A 23,645-nucleotide genomic window follows, 5' to 3' on the forward strand; every position below is an offset into this window, starting at 1 on the left:
GGGTCTGGGGTTGCTAGGGGCTGGAGGAGCCAGCGGCGGCAGTGGTGCAGGAGGAGGAGGCGGAGGCGAGACGCTGCTCCCCGTGGCCACCAGCATTGAGCAGCTCTTAGAGCGGCAGTGGAATGAAGGCCAGAGCTTCCTGCTGCAGCAGGGAGGACAGGGAGACGGTGAGTGGAAACTCAGTTAAAGACACACTTCAACAAGGTTGACACAGTGTTTCAGCCTGACTCTGAAACAAAAACAGCCTCGTTTCTAACTCTGCGGCGACACACACACACACAGCACAGTGTCCTCTTCATGCTGCTGTGTCACTCACTCTGAACATAGACAGTAGACAAATTTTTAATTTTAAATGAGGAACAACCTGATGAGACGATTGTGGTTTATACAGATTTGAAACAGAATTTGACAATGTCTGAGTGGCACAAGTTTGACTGCTGGAGTATTTGTTTATACTTGCATTACTCCCATAATCACCTCATGTAAACAGCAGTGTAGTCGACTCACATGAGGCTTATGCCGGATCCGACTACATCCACAGTAAAAGTGATGTATGGCGATCAACATGCCAAACATTCTAGCACTCTCACTCAGGCTCCACTGAAGTCCCTGTGTTCTTGCCTGGTTTTTGCTTGTTTTCAATCTACAAATCCAGTCATTTAGTCTCTTATGTCAGTGGTTGTCACATAATCAAGTCTAGTGGAAACATGTGTTTTCTGATTGGAGACACATTTTGGAGCCATTTACAAAAACCTGGCCATAAATATTCAGTGCCCACATACTGAGGCCTGGATAATTTGGCCTTAAAAATATTAAACAGCAGTCTTACATTTTTGGGCTCAACACAGTTGAGTCAAAGGCCCAGTCAACAACCTTATTCTTTTGAAGGTCGAAGACCACTGATTATGAAGTTATTTGAAATGACAATGAGAAGATTTATTGAGGCAATATTCAAGTAATAAAATCCAGGCTAGAAAAAAAAAAGAAAGACTGATCAGCACTGATTTCTTCATGAACATAGAAACGAAGGGTGACACGGACCAATCAGAACTCCGTTTGTCAACCGGACACACTGTAAACTGTGTAAATACTTGGCAGATCTGAACTCTTATTTTTATGTACGTCCTCCCGAGATTCACTAGGTAACAAGAACTAAGTATTGATTTATGAGCTAATCGGTCCGAGTTCTGAAGTAGAATATTTCTATTCTCTGGGATTTTGTGCCAGTAGTTTGTCATTTGTTCTAAAAGGTGCTCTTGAGTTCAATACTTAGAAACATTGTTATTATAACCTGTTATTGTCGTTGTTATCTAGTGTCAGTCCTTCAATCCTCAGCGTCCAGCTCCACGTTCTGCCCCTCTCACCTACAGGCCACTTGTCCTGATGTGGATCAGTTATCTTCCCATCTCACCGTTCCTTCAGGGATCAATAGTCTGCGTTGAAAGTTATTAGAAAGACCAGAAGATTCAGGTCTTGGATCTTCTGCATCTGTGAATCCTCCTCCTGACTGGAGTTGTCCTTGAGCTCTGGTTTGTGTCTGTACAGGCTCCAGGGTCGATGCTCTGGAGCTGATCTTGACCTCTGATCCCTCCTGTAGAGTATATCTGTCTAATCAGTCACTGGCTCTGTGGAGAGTCTGAGCAGAGGTGCACAGTCTTATTTTTGGTCCCTTCTCAAAGTCAGAACAATCATGTCCTTCTCTCTGACTGATTATGTTTTTGTTTTGTTTTTTACATCATCTGACTCTGACCTCATCCAAGTCACTCAAACTCTGTCTTTCTTTTACCGTCCCTTGTCTCAGTGGTGGGGATGTTGAAGTCCCTCCACCAGCTGCAGGAGGAGAACAGGAGGTTGGAGGACCAGATCAAATCTCTGAGTATGAAAAAAGAGCGACTGCAGCTCCTCAGTGCTCAGCTGTCAGTGCCCTTCACCCCCTCCACCGCCTCCTCTGGTATGTTCAGACACACTGTTTGGATTCAAGGTGGTAAATGATGATGTCTTTAACTTTGGATTTCTTTGGAGTAGATTTGACTCTTAAAGGACATCAAGGAAAAATGTGTTTTTTGTATAGACACAATTTGCTAGACTTCTGCAGCAGATCCAGACTCAGAGTGTGCAGATATGTGATGGAAATACCTTTAGAAGATTAATATGAAGTCAATGTGTTCATTATGTTTTTGCAGATGTGAAAGGAGCCACAGACTCATCATTACCTGTTGCAGCTCAGGTACTTGGGAACTAAGACTGTTACTTTTATACTTTATGTGTAAATGACAAGGACATAAAGGAATGTTTTTTAATCAAATTCTTCTGAAATTATTTTGTAAAAGTTAGAAAAAATATTTCGTCGTTCTGTTTTTCCCCAGGACACTACGTCATGTGGGGGCCACAGCAGCAGTGGCTCCACCTCCTCTCTCTCCACCCCTCCCTCCGTCTCCCAGAGCCCTCCGCAGCCACAGCTCAACGGTGTTCCATCAGTGGGGACGGCCCCTGGAGGGTTAGGCGGGGTGGCGGGGCTGATGGGTGCACTGGGCACAGGCAGTGCGTTGGGCATGGGGGGAATCGTCGGGACGCTGAACGGTGTTATACAGGCGCCATCTGCTGCTGTCGGCAGCCCTCACACTACAGGAGTTGCTACAGTCAGTAACAGGTGAGACATGTTCCAGACACATGTGAAAGCTGTTCTTGAAGCACCAGATGATGAGTTTGCAGATGAATTGTCAGACGTGTGTTGTGTGTAGCCTTGAACATTTCTCTGCTTGTCCTTGTTGTTGACGATCTTTGAAAGTGTCCTTTATTTGGTCCTTGTTCTTCTTCTTCCCTTTTGTGCTCATGTGTTGGATTCTTGCAGCTCAGCCACCAGTAAAAACAGGTGAGACTGTGGTCACTGTCACTGCCGTTGTAGCTGTGCTTGTGAAGATGTGTGTGTTTGTGTTGTCTGTGTAATTTTTCGTGCAGAGGATGAAAATCAGACTGACTGTTTTGTGACGTATGATTTTTTTTTTTGTTTCGTCTCAGTGTTGCACGGCTCGGCCTCCTGTCTGAGCAGCAGCGCCTCCTCCTCCAGCAGCATCAGCTGCAGCAGCTGCTGTCCTCGCAGCCATCAGCGGTACGGCATTCTCATACACACACTGACAGACACACACACATGCACAACCTAAATCCACAATCTTAACTCATTAATTCTCCTTCTCTTCTCTTTTTCATCCCACATTACTGCACCTTTTTTCTGCTCCTCCTTCCTTGCGTCCTCTCCCTTGATCCCATCGCATCTCAACCACTCCTCGCTTTTCTTCCTCCTCTTCCCCCGTCTCCTGTGTAAAACATGTCATTTTATCCATTGCTTCCCTCCCCCTCTGCGTCTCCCTCAGGAGCAGCAGCAGGTGCTGCTGTACCAGCTGATGCAGCAGCATCAGGACCTCCAGCAGCTGCAGTCTCTTTCCTCCTCTGTTCAGATTTCCTCCATCCCTCTTTCCTCCTCCCAGCTCCCTATCAACAACCTGCTGCCCACCGCCCAGAACCAGAATCAGGGAACCATCACAGCCAATCCTTTCCTGGCTCTGCAGCACGCACACGCTGACACCCCTGGGTCACAGAAGCCACGGCTGGCTGAGAAGACGATGGGCATCAAAGGACAGGAGAAGACATGATGGCTGACGCTGCTTTTTTTGTTTGTGTTTTTTTTTTAATAAATATGCAGATTTTTGGGGAGATCAACTTGTTGGTCAACTTTGTTATCCAGCAGCAGCAGAATGATCCGTCTCCAACTCATCAGTGACACCAAAAGACAAAAACTGAACATTTTTGGGTCACTTGTCATGTGGAATCACAGTCTACTTAATTTTACAGCTCTTTCAGGTCACATTTTTACATTTTAGTGTGAATTTATTTATTTCCATTCAGTTTTAGACTTTTTGTAGCGCTGCTTCAGGTTGTTGTTTTTTTTTTTTTTTTTTTGTTTGTTTGTTTTTTCACTGCTGAAACAACAAGTTCCATATGAACACATTTAAATTTCTTTATGGTCATTTTGTGAGTTCTTTCACTCTTTAATCTTTCTTCATCTTATTTCTTTTTTTCTTTTCTCTACATCTCATTGTATACATACATACATGTTTACACAACCTGTTAGAATGCAAGTTCTCTATTAAGATTAATATGTGTTTAAAACTAAATTAGGATGACAAACTAAAATGTTATTATTGAGTGGACCAGAAATCCTGCTACAACAGCTGGACTTGATCCGTGGTTAGTCTGAGACACTGGGAGACATCCAGTTCTGTGTGATGTCACTGCTGCACCTTATCTGTACTGCTATCAATGATTCTATTGATTCTTTAAATATCTGCTCCTGATCATAGTGGGGGGGGGGGAGTTGTTTTTCTAACATTGCAGACATTGTCTTTTGCTGTGGACTGAGGCTCTCAGTTAAACTGGCAGGATTGTCCTGTATGTGATTAACTTTAGACACAGGCATTTCTCCACCAAAGAGATTTGGACTTTTAGATATGACTAAATTTGAATGCCACTGCATCTTTAACTTAGAAACAGCAACTCTAACAGTGTTGTATAAATATTTTACATCATTTCATCACTGAACTTTTCATTTGTCTTTCTCATTTTTCTACCTTATTTTCACGTGTTTTTTATTCTCCTGTTTTCTTATTTATCTTTTTACTTCATCGGATCTACACCCCCCCTCTCCCTCCCTCTCTCTCTCTCTTTCTCTCTTTTTTTCTCTTTCTCTCTAGCTCTCAGGGGCCTCAGCTAAACCAGAGTTGTGCACTCAGCACACAAGCTAAAACAGGCAGAACTACAAATATGAAAAAAGAGGAAAAAATAGCTCCTAATACATTAATACATAGGGGGAGAAATAAAAACTGCAGCTCCCTCCACCACAAGATGTAACAGTAGCAGATGTAAGTTTGACATCTGTCTCTACAGTGGTCTCCAGGGGAATATTTAGTGAGAAGCTTGTTTAAAAAAAAAAAAAAAAATCTCCACATGTTCTTACCGCTGCCTCTCTCTCTCCCTCTGTCTGTCTCCCTCTCCTCTCCTCGTGTCTCCGGCTGCATCGTTCCCACTCACACAGTGAGCCAAGCCTCAGTGCGGTCACCGCAGAACAGAAGCCTTGCGTTCCACTGCCGCGTCTCTGGGCCACAAATGGGGGGGGGGCTCAACTCAGGGGCGTGAAAACACAGTGCAGCTGGTTGATTTCTTTTTAATGTATTTCACCTTTCTGGCTGAGCCCCCCTGCTGCACCTACCTCTTAAGCAGGACCAGCATATCAGGACCTAAAAGGCAGACACACGAGTGGTCGATTTTGTAAAAGAAAATGTCAGGACCAGCCGTTCGGGGTCTAAGCCCAAGTGCCTGAGGCCAAGGTGTGACGGTGGGATTTGTCTCCTCTTTACCTGTCACTCAGTGACTACTAAAAACGCTGCGGTGATTTATTTAAAAAAGAAAAAAGTGAAACACTCATTTCAGACTGAAGTGCGTGCACTCTAATAAAACCAGGAAACGATGAATCTGCTGCATCTCTTCTGTCAAAGCCAAGTCCTGTTGTGCTTTTTTTTAAAATTAATTTATTAGTAGTGTGTTTGTATAACAACAGGCCTCAGAGGATCTATTTTAAAGGCCCACTGGTGTTTGCAGTGTGACATCATTTTGTACTACTGTGTAAAGTTTTGTCTTCTGTTTTTTTTTTTTTTTGATCTTGTAAAAGCCTTTATACTGACTTCTGTGTCAAGTGTCGGTAGGTGGTTGTCGATGGAGAGGTGGAGGAGAGAGTGGGTGTGTGTTTGTACATAGAGGTTTGTTGTGGTGGTGGAAACGTGTCAGCAGGTGGGGGACATTCAGTGGCGCAGTTTCTACCTCAGTCAGTGTACATAGATTTTTGGGTTTTTTTCCCATTGGCTGTCGGTGGTTGTACATATGTGATTTGTGACTCGCTGCACGGGTGTGAAGGAAAGCAAATTAAGCCTCAGTTTGGGTGTGTGAGTTTGTGTGTGTGAGTGAGTGAGAGAGAGACAGAGAGAGCGTGCGCACAAGTGTGGGCATGTGTGTGTGAGTGAGTGAATCTCAAGGACCAGACTATATAAAACATAAAAATAAAAAAAGATTAACATTGACTGGACACACAAAGTATTAATTTATTTTTCTATGTGCAGGGACATTGTGGATTTCTCCTTTTTTATGTTTTGCACCATTTAAATGATAAGAAAAAAAAGTCATTTTATACTGATTTATACTGGGCACCCTGTTGTCATCTGTGCACATGTTTGTTTGGGTCAGTTTTGTACCAGTGGAGGATAATAATGGGAAGGGTGGTCAGATGGGAGGGCAAAGGGGAAGGAAGCTAACATTGTATTTGAAAAAATACCAAAATAAACTCTGGATTAAGTAATGGTGGTGTTGTTACATATTTTAGTAGTTTTCTTTCTCTTTCAAAAACAAATGTAGCCTAAGTTTTTTTTTCAGTTTTGTCAACTTACAATTTATTTTTTACCAGATTTGTATCCATTTATTTTCTTTTTTGTTAACACGTTTATTTGCTTTTTTATTTTATTTTATTGCATAACCTTTTTTGACCTCTTCCATGGATACATGGCTTTAGATTGATTCCCTTCTGCAGTTATTCAATTTAATATTCCTTATTGGTTCTCTTAAAATTTGGCTTTTTCTTGGCGTATATATTTATATTTGATTTAACCAACTTTCCTCAAAATACATGACCTAACTTTTATATCAAGCGCTGATATGTTTGTTGAAAAAATGTCTTTAATCGGCTGCCTGGTATTGAATTATATATTTTTCCTTATTATGCACCAAACACTTCTGACATGCCATTCTAAATATAGGAGTTTAATAAATGAATACACATTTGTGTCAGATGATATTAGTATAGTACAATGTTATTCTGAATCGATTTCACTAACAATGGGTTGTTTTGCTTTAGAATAAAGGGAAGAGTATTTTTAGATGGAGTTAATTACATTTTTTGTGCTGTAAGTTTAACAATTAATACGCTGAATATTAACGGTGAGGCGATTTACTTCCTCTGAATTACATGGCATTAATTACACTGTCGATTGACTGAAGAGATAGCAGTGGCAGAATGGGATTTATTCAGTCACAATAGGAACAAAAATGAATAATCATAAAGCTGAGAGGTGCCAACGGAAGCTGAGCATCTTAAAATTCAAACTGTGTGTTCACACATGCACACACACACATGTGCACAGCAAAACTGATGACTTCCAGCTGCCATGGGACATTGGTGTGTGTGTGTGTGTGTGTGTGTTCAGAAGTGGGGGTCTGATTCTGCTACATCTGCTCCTGCCCTGGTAATTAAAAGCTCACTTTCCTCCTGAACCCCTGCTCCCCCAAAACTTCACTCACCTCCCCCTCCAGGAGTCCTCAGTCCCCCCTGCCTAAAACACTCTCTCTCTCTCTCTCTCTTTCTCTCTTTTTCTAGCCTGCATTTAAACAACACAACCCCCTTCTCTTCCACTCTCTTTCACCAGGCTCTTGCGTACCCCCACCCACCTCCACTCGCTATCAGAGCTGTCAGTCAAAGTGTGGCTGTTTAAACACCATCCACCCTGGGCCTTCCTCTTTGAAACCCTCCACCCTTAGAGCCACACATAATGGCAGGAGCACTGACCATGTAAAAACATGTTTTTCTATAATTATGAGGACACACATGGTCCCTAGAAGCCCATTACTCTTAACTTTAAAGGAAGAACTCTGGGAGTTGATCTGGGACATTAATGTGGTTGAAGGTCACCTTGAACTGTCAGTGGGTAAAACTAAATAATTAGATCCAGCACCGACCAAGTTGTCATATTGTTTTTTGTTTTTTTGTAATTCCCCAAATGGAACTCCGCACACAACACGGAAGCAGTTCATATTGCAGAGCACTTGTGATAATATTTTGAGGACACTGAGAAGCGAACAGCATCATGCAAAGGGTTAGAACTGTTGTATTTCTCCTTTAATTGTGTTTCAATGACAGGCACCTGGAGCAGGATAGTAGTGTGGAAGTGGTTATAAGATTATAATCCCTGCTTAGAGAAAACTCAAAGGACCCCTAGTTCACGAGCAAGAACAATTATAAGAACAATAACTTTAAGTAGGTGTTTATGTTTGTAGGTGTCATAAAATTTAACTGGCATCAATTTGATTTGTATTTGGTTTTCCTGTCACGGAGCAGATATTTTTTGACTTTTTGAAGACATCAGGCTAGATTATTGAAGGTCTGACATGATTTTCTCACAATCTTTTAAACACACACACACAAGGAGATAGGGATGAGCCACTGTGTCCATCATCGATCACAGTCCCCCAGAATCCCTCCCTGGGGGTCAGAGAGCTTACTAGCTGATGAAGGACCCCTGTGTGCTGCCAGGCCAGGTGCCTGATCAAAAAGTCAAAGGATTACTAAACTCTGGTGTTAAAAGACAGTCAATCTCTCCTCCTCTCTGTCGCACACACACACAGAGCAGGGTTAAGCCCTGGATGATTAGACAAATGTAGGGCAGATATGGGCTGAGCTGCTGTCACTGAGGAATGCTGTGTGGGCTGCTGTGTGGCTCTGACTGGACAAAACCATGTAAACGTTCTATTTCCTTTGGCTTCCAGACGCAGCTTCTCCTGCAGGCTGGAGAGGAAACACAGAATAAAACCAGTGAAAGAAGAAAGACCACAAAGTTGAACTTAATTTGATTTAGAATTAAATTTGGTTTGTCCTGATTGCATTAGAAAAAAAAAACAACACACAAATGACACAGCTTGAAATCATTTGACACAAAGTTTTATCAAATGTTCTGTTGTAGTTTGCAGTAATGTTTGATTTATTCTTGCAGGAACGGACTTGTGATTTTATGTTTTATCTTAGAAATTGGCTGTTTAGTATTTCTTCATGAAGGCAAATTCTGGGATTCTGGGAAACAAAGGGAAGAAATGCTTTCTTCTGTTTGTGCAGGATTAAAAATTCATATATTCCTCTGTAGCAGACACTGTGTCCCGGCCAAGTAGAGATCAGAGCGAAACCATAAAACTAGTTAACTGCCATAAGTAATTCCTACACAGGTTTTCACATATGTTTGGTAATTCAGTTAAATTATTTAATTAGACCTTGGCCTTAAAGAGCCGGAGAGGGAGAGCAGAACGAGGAGAAAGACTCTGTTGTAATAAACCATTAGGTGCAGGAGGCAGGGAGGCTCGCGTGTTCATGTACAGTAATGCAGTGTAAATCATCACAGAGTGAGTGCTATTACGAGGTTTAAGTCTGGCCAGGAACCTGCAGTCAGCTGCCAGGGGCCCTGATCCGGTGCCGAGTGGAACCAGATCTGGCACACGGGGAGAGAAGGAGGAGAAAGTGTGCAAGGGGAGAGTGGAGAGGGAGACAGCTGAAGAGTTTTTGTGTGCCCCCCAACACTCCCCGCCCCCTCCCCCACAGGTCTCTCTCCTGTTGGCTAATGGTGGTGAGGAGAAGCAGCAGGATTCATCCTCATCCCTCTTCATTGCAGGACAGCCTGTATTCTTCTGCTAAATGACCCCCCCTCCCCATCCCCCTCACACATACACATACAAAGTGTCCATGATGAATGACATGTAACAGTTTCTATGAAGCATCTGCACTAACGGGAATCAACACCAAACCATTAATCTATCTATCTATCTATCTATCTATCTATCTATCTATCTATCTATCTATCTATCTATCTATCTATCTATCTATCTATCTATCTATCTGTCTGTCTATCTGTCTATCTATCTATCTGTCTATCTGTCTGTCTGTCTGTCTGTCTATCTGTCTGTCTGTCTGTCTGACTGTCATAATTCAAAACCAACTTCATCTATTTGCCTCTCCTCCTGACCGTGTTTTATTTTCTTTTTTCCTCTATTTATTTATCCAGAGACATAATAAAGAGTGGACATCGCATTGGCTGCTCGGGCGCAAGAAATACGGCCACCATCTTGGACCGGTCAGCAGACAGCAAAGACACAAGGGAGATCTGTGAGCACTATAATAAAGAGGTACCCATAATATGTAATATTTATTATAAATACATTTATATATGTATTTACAAGTCAAATACCTATTACATTATATATATTAATTTTACCTATATTTATATTATTATTAATATTAATTATATAAAAGGAATTAAGAGAAGGTGGCGTGATTTCCCTAAAGATCTCTCTCTCTCATCCTTTTTATCTTTTTTATCTCTTTATCATATATTGTTTCTTCATTTTTCAACTTATTAAAATAACTAGATTACTGCCACCATATGCATCACTGTATATATAAGAATATTCTAATACTGTTAAGCCCATTATAAACATAGAAAAACGCGAACCGTTGTTAAGTATTATAGCTTCATGTAAAAAAAAAAAATTCCCCGTAAAAATCAGATTCGTTTTCAGCGAGTTGTGATTTAATAAATGCGCTGATACTTAATTGCGACCGCAAACAGCTTACAGTATACTGAGTGTAGCGGTCAACCGGGCAAAGATGGCGGCTCCGCGGCTCGTTTACGCCAATGGACAGGAGCGGTGGACGCGGCGTCTATTCTTTATAATGTCCATGTATTCATGTACGTATCCATGACTACTGCCTTCCTGTCTTTAAAGTTTGTCTCAAAATCATGAAATCAGTGATAGAGCTACAAGGAACAAAAAATAACGAATTTAAAATGAAAAACAGTTACCTTAAAATATTCGTACATTTGTGCGCAAATAACTAGTGATTTTAAGTATTTGAATTGTATTTGAATTATAAACGTGCTTCATATGACGCAGAGCTGGACGTACACGTGCTCGCTCGCTCGCTTGCTCGCTCCGGGTCTCAGCGGCTCCTTCTTCGATCTCCTGCCGGGAACAGCGACACGCTACTGGGTTAGAGAACTGTCTCCGCCCCGCTACTCCCGGTATGAGCAACGTACCTCCGAAAAACGACTCGCGAGTATTTTATAAAAAAAACAGTCTAAATTAATTTATCCAGTGGACCTTTTAGTGACAGTTAATATAGGAGGCGGTTTAATAGTCTGTTTTTAAACCATTTCCCCCCCGTCTGCTTTTCCCCTTTGAAAGGGGGAAATGCAGCTTTGCAGCAGGGCAAAAAGCGACTGGAGAGGCTGCTCGAAACCATACAGGTTTATGTTAAATTAGTGACACATGTTTAAACCTTTTATATATATATATATATATAATTAAAAATATATATTATTTATTAAAGCACACGTGTAACGTTCAACGTAATAAACGGACAGCACAGTTAGCAATCCAGCCTCTTCCGGTTGCTTTGTCCTCCATTCCACTGGCATTCTTCTTTATTTAAACCAAATCGATATAAAAGATTACGCTTATGTAATTTTAGATATTATTGTTCTAATCGGGAACAAATGTAACCAATTTTATGACCTTTTCAATACATTTTAATGTAAACAAACAAACAAACAAACAAACAAAACAAGTAGTAATAGTGTTTTAATGCCCGCACATCAGCACTCAGTAAAATAAATGATTTGCTGTCTGTTCAGACGACCTCCAGTCTACTCTTCTGAAGACTATTCACCACAACAGCCAACTGCAGGAAAGCCACATCACCCAGGCACAAATGCAGGCTGCTAAATTATGTATAAACTCAATTAAAACTCTTTGAAAAGAACCTGCTTTCTCTGCACAATTGGCATCTTGTGGCTTCCATATGGCATGTAACTCAGTTTTAGTGTGCGTTTTGACCCCCCCAAAATAAATACCTTTATACATTTAGCCAAATAAACCAGAAAAACTATGGTTTATAGAGTATGTAGTTATATGGGAATAAAATAACAGAGAAAAATTGCATAAAACCAGGATGTTTCATGATTAATTTCCCTTGTATCGCACCTACATTGCAATTCTCCCTGTATTTCCTATATTTGCCATCACAATAAAGGGGGCCAGCGTGGGTGAAGAATGGTGTAGCACTGCAGGGACAGGTGGCGCTGGCAGAGATGAATGTATAATCTTGTGGGGAAATAATGAATGTGACAGGATATAGATCTGAGATGAGATCTGCTCTGATCATCAGGTAAAAATAGATCAGTCACCAGCGGATCATTACTGATAATTACTTTCAAATGGTGAGCTCGGTCAGAGGTCTGTATTAATAAATAAGTCCAAGCCTGGGTGATGATGGCAGGTTGTAGGAATTCCATGAATCTGTGTGTGAGTGTGTGTGAATAAGTGAGAGTGTGTTCACGTGTGATAATTACATTTAAAATGATGGAGTGGAGGCGTGTGATTAATTTTAGCCCCTTTTTATTTTTTTTATTTTTATTTTTTACTTTTTGTCAGGTGAGAGTAGAACACTGTGGCGGTTCACAGAAAGAGAGGATTTCACACTAACAAATACCACAGTGCCTGAGAGCTGTGGCCATTTCTTGGTGCGAAAAGTGTTGGAGGAGCAGTTGAAGCTGGATGCTGAAAATCACAATAAATGAGCGAACAACAGGCATGAAAAGAGAGCTGGGATTTCCTCAACCACAACAGCTGTTAAATGGTATATACCCAGGCTGCATAATGGTACGGGCAGATTTCTGCGTGTGTGTGTGTGTTTGAGAGAGACCCCCTCCTTTTTTCTTCCACCTATCAACAAACCTCATTTATTATGCAGACTGGAGACCTCAGGGCTAGAGGAGATGGCTAGTGTCTGTGTGTGTATGTGTGTGCGTGCCCCACTCTGAAATACACACAGCTGATTCAGTTTCTTTCTTCACAAATACAGGAGGCACAGAATTGTATGCGACTGCAGTGAGAAACAGAGATTTGTGCCATTGTACTTGTTGCATCAACACTGACGACTGGTGTAGAGTCAGTCAGTTTGATGACTGTGAGTTTTTTGTTTATTTTTTATTGGTGTTTGTTTTTTGGGTTTAGGTAGACACCAGGGGCAGAACCAATCATTTAGTAAGTTGCCCAGGGATGCACTGGCTCTAAAAACCAAATAAAAAAAGGGTCCATTTTCAAAATGTCACCTAAATCAATTGTATTTCCTTTAACGACTGACTCTGTTAGGCAAGAAATATAGTAGCTTTTATGGCTGAGTACTGGTCACAGTGTCACACTCTATTGTTTACATTAACTGTAATGTGTCACAAATATTCTTGAATCAACCATTCACACTTGTAACCTGACTTGGAAAACATTTACGTAAAAATGGTTTTGTTACATTTTTGCCAATAGAAATTGTACACACAAATTTAACTCTGTCTCAATGTTTTTTCAGAGTCGTGACTCTATAAATCATCAGAGGACGAAAGTGATGGATTCAGAAAAGTGAGTGTTTTTACCTTCTTATGATATTAATGCATGTGTATTCACTAGAAAATGAATAGTTTACCATGCATAAGAGATAGTTCCAGGAAATCTGTGTGTTTTCATAGAATCTGATTGCAAGTACTGGACTGGTACTCTGTCCCAAAATAGTCCATGATAATAAGTAAGTCCTATCAGAGTTAGTGAGGGTTGGAATGTTCCACTTCCTGCTTAGTGGGCTCACTATATATATATCTCTCTCTCTCTCTCTCTCTCTCTCTCTCTCTCTCTCTCTCTATATATATATATATATATATCCCTGTGTCCTGTGCCAGAAGACCACCCACAGATTCTTGTTATAAACTTACTTTGAAAAACTTACTTGAAATATTAGCAATAACACGAGTCTCCCATTTTTTATTAAATAAAAAACATATTAGTATACAAAGAAGAACCTTTACTTATTGGTATTTACAAAAATATTTTCTGTGGCCCAGTCCACTTCCTACTCCTCCACTTCCTAACATTATTCTCCTGACCCTGTTTTGTTGTTGTTGTTTTTGTTGTTGTGAATTCACTGTTTTTTCACTGACTGTACACAAACTCATCCGACTACAGCGAGCAGGCATTCTCATCACTGTAAGGGATTTTTTAACATTGCAGAGTAGCATTATCCATTAGTTTCTTAATTCCAAATGCTGACATGCATTAGAGGCAGAATTCTAAAGGCTGTGGTCTAATCTTTTAAAAGTCCCAGGGTAATGTTGGAAATGGCCAGAGAAGAAGCAGAGAGGGGGATGGAGGAGGGATAAAGGGAGGAGAGAAACTCAATCTAAAGCACCAGGTGCACCTTTTGTCGACATAATCTCCCAACCCTTGAGACCGCGCACACACTGGCCAACATATACAGCCTTTCATAGGAACACACACTGCTTTCCCCCGACCAGGGATTTAGGCTCTGCCTCTGCTCATATGTAAAAAGGACACTCAGGTCAGTGCATTGGCAGAGCTGAGGTTCACTGTCATTTTACACACACATAAAAGCAATAACCAGACCTTTAACACTGTGTTGCAGGGATGATGTAGAGCGATGGTCGATATACTGTACAAAATTAGAGTTAAAAAAGGCCACGGCTGGAAAAATTTCAGTCAAGTGCAAAATAAAGCCATGTATGAATTTAGAGTGTAGGTGACCTCAAGTGATTTCATGTGTGAACAGTTCTTCACACATTGTATTGTGATGTCACATATTTTAAATTAAGAAAAAATTATAACCAACATTATACCTTTTAATTTTAATTACTTTACAATTATAAAATATGTTAAAGAGAATATGAGAATATAATCAAAATATGATAAATGTGTTTTATAGGCGTAACTGTAGCATTACATACATTTCGTGTGTGTATAATATAGTCGAAATACTACACTCATTTTAAGTGTGTGTGTGTGTGTGTGTTTGTGATAGACAAAATAAGTAATATTAAACCATGTTGTCCATTGGAAAACACAGAGTCTGAAGTAGTGCTAAGAGCTAAACTATTAGCAAAATATGGTTTAACATCAGCACAGAAAAGGTCAAAGGTTGTTAGGAAAATATGGTTTGTAGATAAAGGATTTGTTGAAGTTGCCTCAGAAATTATTTAAAATGTCCATCTGTATAAATTAAGATGAGATTTTTCATCTCTCACATTATCTTGTTAAGTATTAATACCTAATAATATTTTCGTCACAGTACTGTTACACTGAAGTAATAAAATATGAAATATTTCTCATCTTAGTTGTAAAAAGAAAAAAGAAAAACTCCTGAGTTTGTGCTGCTTTTGCTTTTCTTATTGAATCGTTTTATTTTGAAGGGCTGCAGCTGAAAACTATATTTCTTTGTTAGTCTAACGTAGCCTACAACCCCAATTAAATACTGCTTTAAACATAAACATAGAGTGGATTAAAGACAAGTAGCTAAGTGGGTCCTTGTGTTTACTTGTTCCCAATAACTGCTGTTACTACTTTTGGAGTGGTTTTTGAAGGAGAGAAATTTAAAAAAAAAATCCCAAATTGAAGGACATATGAAGTGCTCTTTCTCTCTTTTTCTCTTTCTCTCTCTATGTTTATAAAAGGCGCAGAAATGATTGGGGAGTGTGTGCTGGAACGGCCTTGACATTCTTACCATAATAGATAAAGTTTTGCAAAAAAAAGACGTTGCAAATTAGTAAAATTTATAATACCAAAGATTAGAAAATAGTGATTAGCCTAAAAAGTAGCCATGACATTGGAAAATAACAGGGAGGTCATCTAGAGCTTAAAGTCCTTTAAAAAAAACACCAAAAAAAAACAAAACAACAACGGTAATTTGAACAAAACGGAAAGGTTAGCCGCTAATGTCGCTAGAGAGTTATAACTTTGAGCAACTTACTCTAACAACTGATAAAAGCTAGCGTAAAAAGTGTGCATAAAGTAGTTAATTAAACCTTTTTAAAAATCCCTTACAGAAAACAAAAACAACAGACTAAATATTGCAAGAAGAACCAAAACACTACTTAAATGGAGACCAGATGTTGCTAAACATTAGCAAAGGCTATCACAAAATGGATAAAGACAATTTAGGTTTTATTAGGATCTCAAAGGTAGCCAAAATGGCTAAATGGTGATCAAATAATAAGCTATAAGTTAGCAGACTAAAAAAGCTTACAGATAGCCATGACAATTGGACAATGAAAAAATACGACCGTTATCAAAAAATTTAAAAGGTTAGAAAAAACAAAAAGTTAGCACAACAAAAATATAGAAACATCTAAAAGCGAGATAAGACAAAAAACAAACCAAAACAGTAAGCTCAGAACAGAACTTGCCTTTATCACCACAAATAAATTGTAAGATAAAATAAATGTAGCCAAATGTAGCCATAAGAGTCTGGATGTGTTTGGTTGACTGATTACGAGGTTCAGGAGAGAAAATCAAAGATTTGACCAAAGGAGGAAAAAAAAACAACCCAAACTGCCCTTCATGGATCAGACATGTCGAAAACCTTTGCTTTTGTGTGAGCATTTTGAAGAACATTACAGGACCTTGTCTTCATTCCATCACCCGTCATCCTTTAAGCTCAACGTGTAAAGTCACAAAAACTGCCTGCAGTGGGGACGAACCCAAGGACAGGGCGCCCTCTTCGCTGTGATTTAATCTCTGCCTGCCTTTCTCTGGATTGACACACCAGACATCAAATATGGCCCTCTTATCAGGGCAGCCTGACTCTATCTATCAGCAATCAATATCTGCTGCTCTGTGTGAGCTGCCTTGTATTTATGTATGTGCAAAACTGGTCTCAAGGGCTGCGCTAACTAAGGTCAAAGATCATGTATAAGCCTCCAGCCTGGAATGACAGATGTGGCCTAGAGGAAAACAAGATAAAAAAGAAGGGGAGAGGGGCAGAAAAAGAAGAACGAAGATGCAGTCTTTTTACCAGTTGCATGTCTCTGACAAACAGATCAGAGTTGTTATTAATTCCTTTTCTTTTTCCTGCTGCAGTTCCACCATCGCCTCAGGCAGACACATCAGCCAGTGATGACTGGAAACCAGCAACTGCATCATCCCAGTGGTCAGTACAGATTTTTATCAAATACTTCTGGACGCCTGAAGGAAATTTAAATTGATGTTATTGCCTGTTAGCACCTTGTTTTATTGAGATGCTAAATAAACAAAAATCAAAAGTCACACATATTTATTGGCCTTTAAATTAGAACAATTAGCTCCAATTAAAAAAGAATCCTGCTTGAAGTACCTTAACTACCCTAAATACCTACAGTTGGTTATTTGAACATCATCACATAGAAATACTTTTATTTATTTTAGGTTACTGCAATTAATGTAGGAATTCTACAGAAAACAGCCAATATGTCCAGAAATGCTGTGTCACTGGACCTGGAGTTCACTCTCAACTAAACAAACCAGTTTGTTTGTCCAGTTTTGTCAACGTTTGTGTTATAATTTCAGCATCCTAAGATGTTTTTAAAAAGTCTAGTTTGAGTTAGACTCTCTGACTGTCTCCCTTCATTGGACTTAGCTGCAAATGTAGCTACATCTCTCATCTATGATGAATATTGGAGATAAAGGTAAAGAGGGGAGTGGGGGCAATCCTATGTTCTGTCAATGACTTAACACAATGAGAGTGTACAGTGTGTCAGGAGCGCACAGGCATATATCAACTTCAATCTCTTTTTAATGAAAAATCCTGCCCTCTCTAATATGTGCAAATTAACCTCTTCTCCCTCCTCCCCTCCTGCAAAGCTTCCCCCTCTCTCTCTCCCTCTCTCCCTCACAGAGGCCCCTCAGCTCGCTGTCTCCTCTCCTCCACCCTCTCTTCTCTCCCCTCCACCTTTTTTCTGCTGTCACTCCCTCCCTCCCTCCCACCAAGCACGCCTCACTTTTGCCAATTTTTCCATCACTGTCTCATTCAGACTCTCTGCCCCTCACAAAGACTCCTGCTTCCTATTAGCTTGTTGCGCTAGCCGCCCAACCCCCTCTGCAATTATCGAGATCAGTTAGTTGTGTAGAAAAAAAAAAGTAGGAAAAGGGTTAAAGAAAAACAAGGCAGGAAAAACATCCTAAAGTCTGTGTCCAGCAGCAGCAGCATTTAAATTCACCCTCCATCCTCCTCTGCTCTCTTTGGTTTTCATCTCTGCTGTCTCCACACACACACATCGGCTCACAGCGAATCATACTATTACTCTGATTATCCTGATGAGTTGGTCAGATCCTCGTCTTCTCATTCTGTGCACGCTGGCGGTAATTTAGAAATTACACCTAATGAGGAATTTTTAAAAACACGATGGCCACTCCGTGTGTCTCCAGCCCCACACCGTTCCCTGCCCTAATGGATTTCCTGGTATGGAATCCATTTTTCCCCCCTCTCTGCCCTGCAGGGGGTCCGGCTTGCAGGGCCCTCCCTCCTCTGCTCCCACACCCTTCTCCCCTACATCCCCCCTCTCCTATATACTCCACTAATTGGGGGCGACTGGTTTTGGTGAAAAGAAGTCATAATCATTGTTTCTGCGGCTAATTTAAGTGGTTAAGTGCACGGGATCAGCTCACAGAGCGAGGAAATGAGTGTGATTAAATTTACATTTTTTAATCTTAACAGCTAAAGTGCCAATTTCCTCTTTTATGGCATTGTTTGAGGTTTCTGAAAGGTAAACCCCCATATGGCAGTTTCAAGGAGATAAAAGCAAACGTTGAACTTTTTTTTTTTGTAGCATCTCACCGTGTACAGCTTCCTAGTTATGCAAACAGACTCAAATGAGCTTAAGATGATCTTGTGTTTTTTAAAAAGATAAATATGCTTCCAATATTCACATATGTTTTTATGGATGATAATGTTTATAGATACTTTTAACACCAGCCAGTTAAGAAGTTGATGATTGTGGCATCTTTTCATGTTTACTCTGTAACAAATCCAGCATATTGCAGCTTTGGTAGTTTGCTGACTGTGAAGTGTGATGACAGTAACGGAGTCTGCATCACTGAAACACCTCTGAATCCCACCTTCATACCTTTTTATGTAGTGAAGTTGGAATAAAGATTCAACATTCCGCGCAGTGTAGAAAAATGATGTGTGTGGGTGAGGGTGTGTGTGTCTTAGGTTTTGCAGAACACACACACACACATGCACGGGCACACATGCAAATCAAAGCCATCAACAGCTTCTGATGAAGTGAGACATGGTGGCATAAACAGAGTGTGCCGTTACCATGGAAGCCACTTTGACCTCCACAGGCCGAGAGAAAGAAAAACACAAAGAGGGAACAGGAGAGACGAGGAGTGACAGAAAAACACAGTAACAGACAGACAGACCCACAGACGCTTGGTTACTGCTTGCCACCACCGACGGTTAATGACTTTTCAAGCTTATACCACTTTCCCCATTGCAGAAATAATAGTAGCACTGTTAATGACAGCAGAAGTTTGGCTCCACGTTTTTTTCAGCAGAGTTACGGACTGCTGATGTGAATGCACGTGGCGTAGTCGTTTGTTTTTGTTTTTGCAGGTGTTGCTGATCAAATTTGCTAGTTCTTGAAATTAAACTGACGTACAGGACATTGAACTGTGCATTTGGAGGTTATTTTTCTGTCAACTGATACGTTATAATATAATATCATATAATATTATCATAATTTTTTTAACACTACTCCCTACTCATAACTCCCTCATCTGAGAGCTTTTTACAAGACCTTAGAAAATCACAAAATGATGTGATCGTCTGACTCAAGTCAGACATTTTAAATTGAAGTTGTTTTTTTCTGTATCTTCTAATTTGATGCTGGCTAACTTGCTGTTCCCTCACCGTTGTGGCTGCTGGTCTTTTTACTTAAGTTCATTTCAGAGCCTTTTTGTACTTGAGTAAAGGAGTAACTGACTGGTTTTTGTTTTATAATACACCAGCATTTGTGTATACTTGCGTACAGAATGTCAGGAAAGGTCTTGGGGTAACTTTCAAACTCTGTTTCAAAACTTGCAAAACTGTTTGGTCCACTCTGCCCTTGTGCTAAATGCTACTTTAACAAACAACAAAACCATGTGGAGCAGGTACACTAATTCTAACTGGAACGTTTTAACACAGCATAGCCAACATTTTTGAATTTTTGAGCTATTGTATTGTTTTCTTAAGGTCGGTGATGGATAATTCTTAGGGGGATATTTGTTTTGATTATATCAGCAAAAGTTGATGGTGCACATGTCCACTCCAAATTGAACATAGTGACCTCGTTGTATGAAATAAAACAGGGCTACTCCAGATTCCCCCCTTCATTTGTCAGAGACCCTAATGACAAATTTCCTTCTTTTATACTTCATAAATGATTCATCTCAACCAAATAGAAATATTTATCCATTTAATACAGCCCCCCCTTCCCAAAGCTGTGATAGCAGGTTACATAACGTCCACAAAGGGCAGGATGGAGATTGAAAGAAGAAGAAATTGGCTTGATGTACCTTTGAAACGTTCCACTGATGCTTGGAATTTAAATACGTTAAATTAAAGAGCTCTTATTGCTCATGCTCATGATGATAAGTTTCCCTTGGAGTCCAAAGCCTATCAGGTCACTTTGTTCGCTTGCCATTTGGTTGAAATCAGTAATTTGGTATGTTGGGATTTTTAAAGCTACAAGGCTGGTAGGCTGATTGCTGCTTCAATGCAGGCTCCGTAACTTCTCCGAAAAGGTCGGATGAGCAAGGCCGTTGCAGCGATGCTAGCTTTGAAGGTTTGCCAGAGAGGCTCCAAGAGGTAATCAGAGAAAAATATGTCCTCTCTTTCGCCTCCTCCTCTCTTAGACCTCCATTAGAACAGCCCTCCTCTGTCTGTCTGGGAAAATTGATTTTCTCCCTCCCCTCCCTCCTCTTCTCTCCCCGTTTTTTCTACTCAGGTTCCATTTGAGCCTTGTTCATGCACTCTGAAGAGCAGTTCTGCCAGATAGAGAGGGAGGAAAAAGAATAGTTAGGCCACGACAGGTTGTTCACACATCTACTTACCCACCCCCAACACCGGCAGCGGCAGAAGCCAGCACTCCAGTGTCATCTCCCTCATCTCAGGCCTGCAGCATGCTGCCACTCTTTCTGTACTCATCCTCATCTGCCTAATCCTTTCCTTCCTCTGCTTTTCACTCTCCATCTCTCTGTCATCCTGTTGCTCTTCCACCAGTCTTCACACTTGCAACCCCCATCCACTCTCCCCCTCCCACTTTGAGCCAAGTCTTGGATCAATGCACCATTGATTTTCCTATCAATGAACATTAGTATGGATCAGCCTGCTGCCTGTGCTGTCCTGCCCCTGGAAACTACGCACACGCACGCTCGTGCATGCGGCTATGTCCTCGCCTGTTGCCACAGGGACCCCCAGATTTCATCACTGCTCAACTATGAGCACACATAAAAGGGGACGAGGTGGATGCTGTGGACAAAAGGAGAAACAGCGGTGGAAAGAAAAGGGTGGGTGGGTTTGATAAAAGAGGGGTTCTAGTTGAAAGTCCAGGAGCCAATCAATATAAGGGGTGACAGAACCAGTAGGAAAAGAAATCAGACTGGGCGGCATCAGTATTTGTTTCTACCTGAAGGAAACAGGCGGCGGGGTGATTCACCACAAAATAATTCATTCTGATTGGCAACCGGGTTTGTGCTGTTGAGGGAGGCTGCTAACCACGGCAGTTTTCACATGCCTCGCTCTCGCTCTCTCTCTCTCTCTCTCACTCTCTCTTCCTCTCTCTCTGTCTCTCTCTCTCGCTCTCTCTCGCTCTCTCTCTCTCTCTCCGCAGCTTCAGACGGAGACACACACGCCTTTGCCTTGTCTCTCGCCCTGCGATGGGCTCTGAGTCAGGTGGAGATCGACACTTTCTTCTGTGCTCCTTTTGTGGTCGACATTGTACTCATTCCACACAAACCTTTTCTCACTGCCACACACATCAGCTACATTCTAACAACAACATGCGCTCAAACCCAGCTCTACCATTTTCAGTTAACTCTGAGTTTGTCACGGTGGAACTGTATGATAGTTATCATATGATGATGAGGGCAAAGCCACCAACTGACAACCGGTCCACACAGCCGAGGTGGAAATGCACTGTTTCTGTGCTTTCACAGTGTGTGGGGCCTTGTGTGTGTCTGGGCAGCACGTGATGTGTGTGAAGGATCTTTCATAATCACATCCCTTCATATCAGTAGCCAGAGAGGAAGAGAGAGAGAGAGAGAAAGAGAGAGAGAGAGAGAGAGAGAGAGAGAGGGGCTGTATGTGTGGAACAAAGAAACATCCTTCTTTGGGAGTGCTTGCATGAAAGTTGATCCTCAAGTAAGACCCCCGATATAAGGAAACTGAGGAGCCTCAGGGCCGTCCTCACCCTGCCTGATTATAAAGCAGTTTAATTTAGGCAGCGGAAGCAGCAGCAGATGCTCATGTCTGTGATGGTCTTTTTTTTTTATTACCACACCTTGAAGCCTTCTAACAATGAATGTGCCTTTAGTGTGTGGTCTGCAACATATTTAATAAACAGGAAGAACAGCTTTGGTTTAATTATATTTACTCATTCAGTTCATTCACAGAGTAAACACCCTGTTCAAATTATTACCTACCTTAATATAACAAAAAAGGAGTATGAAAATAATAGAAAACACCAACAAATATTTTATGTAATACTACATTATTTGTGTAAAATGTGTATAATATTGTGTAAAGACTGTAACAAATCTATTTATCTAATAATCATTTAATTTAATAATTTTTTAAACCTGACATTTTTGCTTTTTCTCCCTACTTTTTAGATATTATAAATAGACATGTCAGTGGTTAAAGATACATTTTTTTATAAAATATATGACAAATATATAAAAATAAAAATAATTAGAAATACGATACACAAACCATCTTCAAGTGAATGCCTTACTGTTCCCCATTTACAATCGTCCATTCATACTAAGCTGTTATCATTTGAACATGTCTTGAAGTCATCACACTGACCTTGATTCTGGATCACCCCTATAGAAAGACCTGAACTGCGATCTGAGAAGAAGAAACAGCTCTTCTCTGTAACAACTACTCTCGGGTCCAAGCATAAAAGCCAGGGATGAATAAGAGGTGAGTCTTAGACTTGTTGTTTTTGGGCCGAGGACAAGAAAAAAAGGGGATTAATTAGATGTATCAACATCACGTGACCTAAAGCTGCAGCTGAACTAATTTCCTGGAGACTCCGTAGCCTTTACCATAAGTATACCTAATCCTCAATAAAAACTTGTCATCGCCTTAAAATGGAATGATTTCTGTTCCACAAAAGGCAGCACAGTGTGGTCACACTGAGACTGTGTAAACAGAGCCCCACACATACCTACACACACACACACACACACTATAACCTTTCTAACCACAAAGTTCAACTACTCACTTAGTTCACTTTGATGCAGAACTGCGTTTACAAGTGTACTGACTAAAAGAGTTTTAACCAGACCAGCGGAATATTTATTAATAATAGTTTAATTGTGCTAAAATAAAATAAAATTAAACAACGTGGCCTCTTTCCAGTGGCGCGAAGAAAATTGTGCAGTTGTCTGTCCTGCATGGAGTAAGGCAAAAATATGTGTGTGTGTGTGTGAGAGAGAGAGAGAGGGAGAGTCTGTGTGTTTGTGTAAAAAAAACTGTTTTTGTCACCTATAATATTAAATATACTCCCGAAACTACACTTTCTTGCTGCGCGCTGTTGCTCCGTTCGTACAGTCACCGATAAGCGGAGCTCGGCAGGAGTGGGGGGAAGAGCTACACTCATAGCGGCCGCCGTAGCGGCAGGGGGCGCCAAGGGGGGGGGTTTTCT

At 40.8% G+C, this 23,645-nt stretch overlaps 1 protein-coding gene and 1 long non-coding RNA gene across 7 annotated transcripts in view; both read left to right on the forward strand.

Moving 5' to 3' along the window:
- mllt10 (MLLT10 histone lysine methyltransferase DOT1L cofactor) overlaps window positions 1-4,681 on the forward strand; it is a 39,787-nt gene extending 35,106 nt beyond the window's left edge. For 4 of the 6 annotated variants that reach the window (XM_025054362.1, XM_025054364.1, XM_017031736.2 and 1 more), the window contains 7 exons: window positions 30-167; window positions 1,802-1,951; window positions 2,184-2,227; window positions 2,367-2,650; window positions 2,852-2,872; window positions 3,019-3,109; window positions 3,372-4,681. In XM_025054362.1, the coding sequence (XP_024910130.1) occupies window positions 30-167; window positions 1,802-1,951; window positions 2,184-2,227; window positions 2,367-2,650; window positions 2,852-2,872; window positions 3,019-3,109; window positions 3,372-3,650 (1,007 nt within the window). In that variant the 3' untranslated portion in view covers window positions 3,651-4,681. The remainder of the gene's footprint in view (window positions 1-29; window positions 168-1,801; window positions 1,952-2,183; window positions 2,228-2,366; window positions 2,651-2,851; window positions 2,873-3,018; window positions 3,110-3,371) is intronic. The other 2 variants (XR_003049309.1, XM_025054363.1) reach the window with 2 other exon arrangements.
- Window positions 4,682-6,108: 1,427 nt separating this feature from the next.
- LOC112486819 (uncharacterized) overlaps window positions 6,109-23,645 on the forward strand; it is an 18,761-nt gene continuing 1,224 nt past the window's right edge. The window contains exons 1-4 of the long non-coding RNA XR_003049310.1: window positions 6,109-10,041; window positions 13,280-13,329; window positions 16,831-16,900; window positions 22,826-22,918. This is a non-coding gene — a long non-coding RNA (uncharacterized LOC112486819). The remainder of the gene's footprint in view (window positions 10,042-13,279; window positions 13,330-16,830; window positions 16,901-22,825; window positions 22,919-23,645) is intronic.

This window comes from Cynoglossus semilaevis, chromosome 3 (assembly GCF_000523025.1).
Source record: "Cynoglossus semilaevis isolate Cse_v1.0 chromosome 3, Cse_v1.0, whole genome shotgun sequence".
NCBI lineage: Eukaryota > Metazoa > Chordata > Actinopteri > Pleuronectiformes > Cynoglossidae > Cynoglossus > Cynoglossus semilaevis.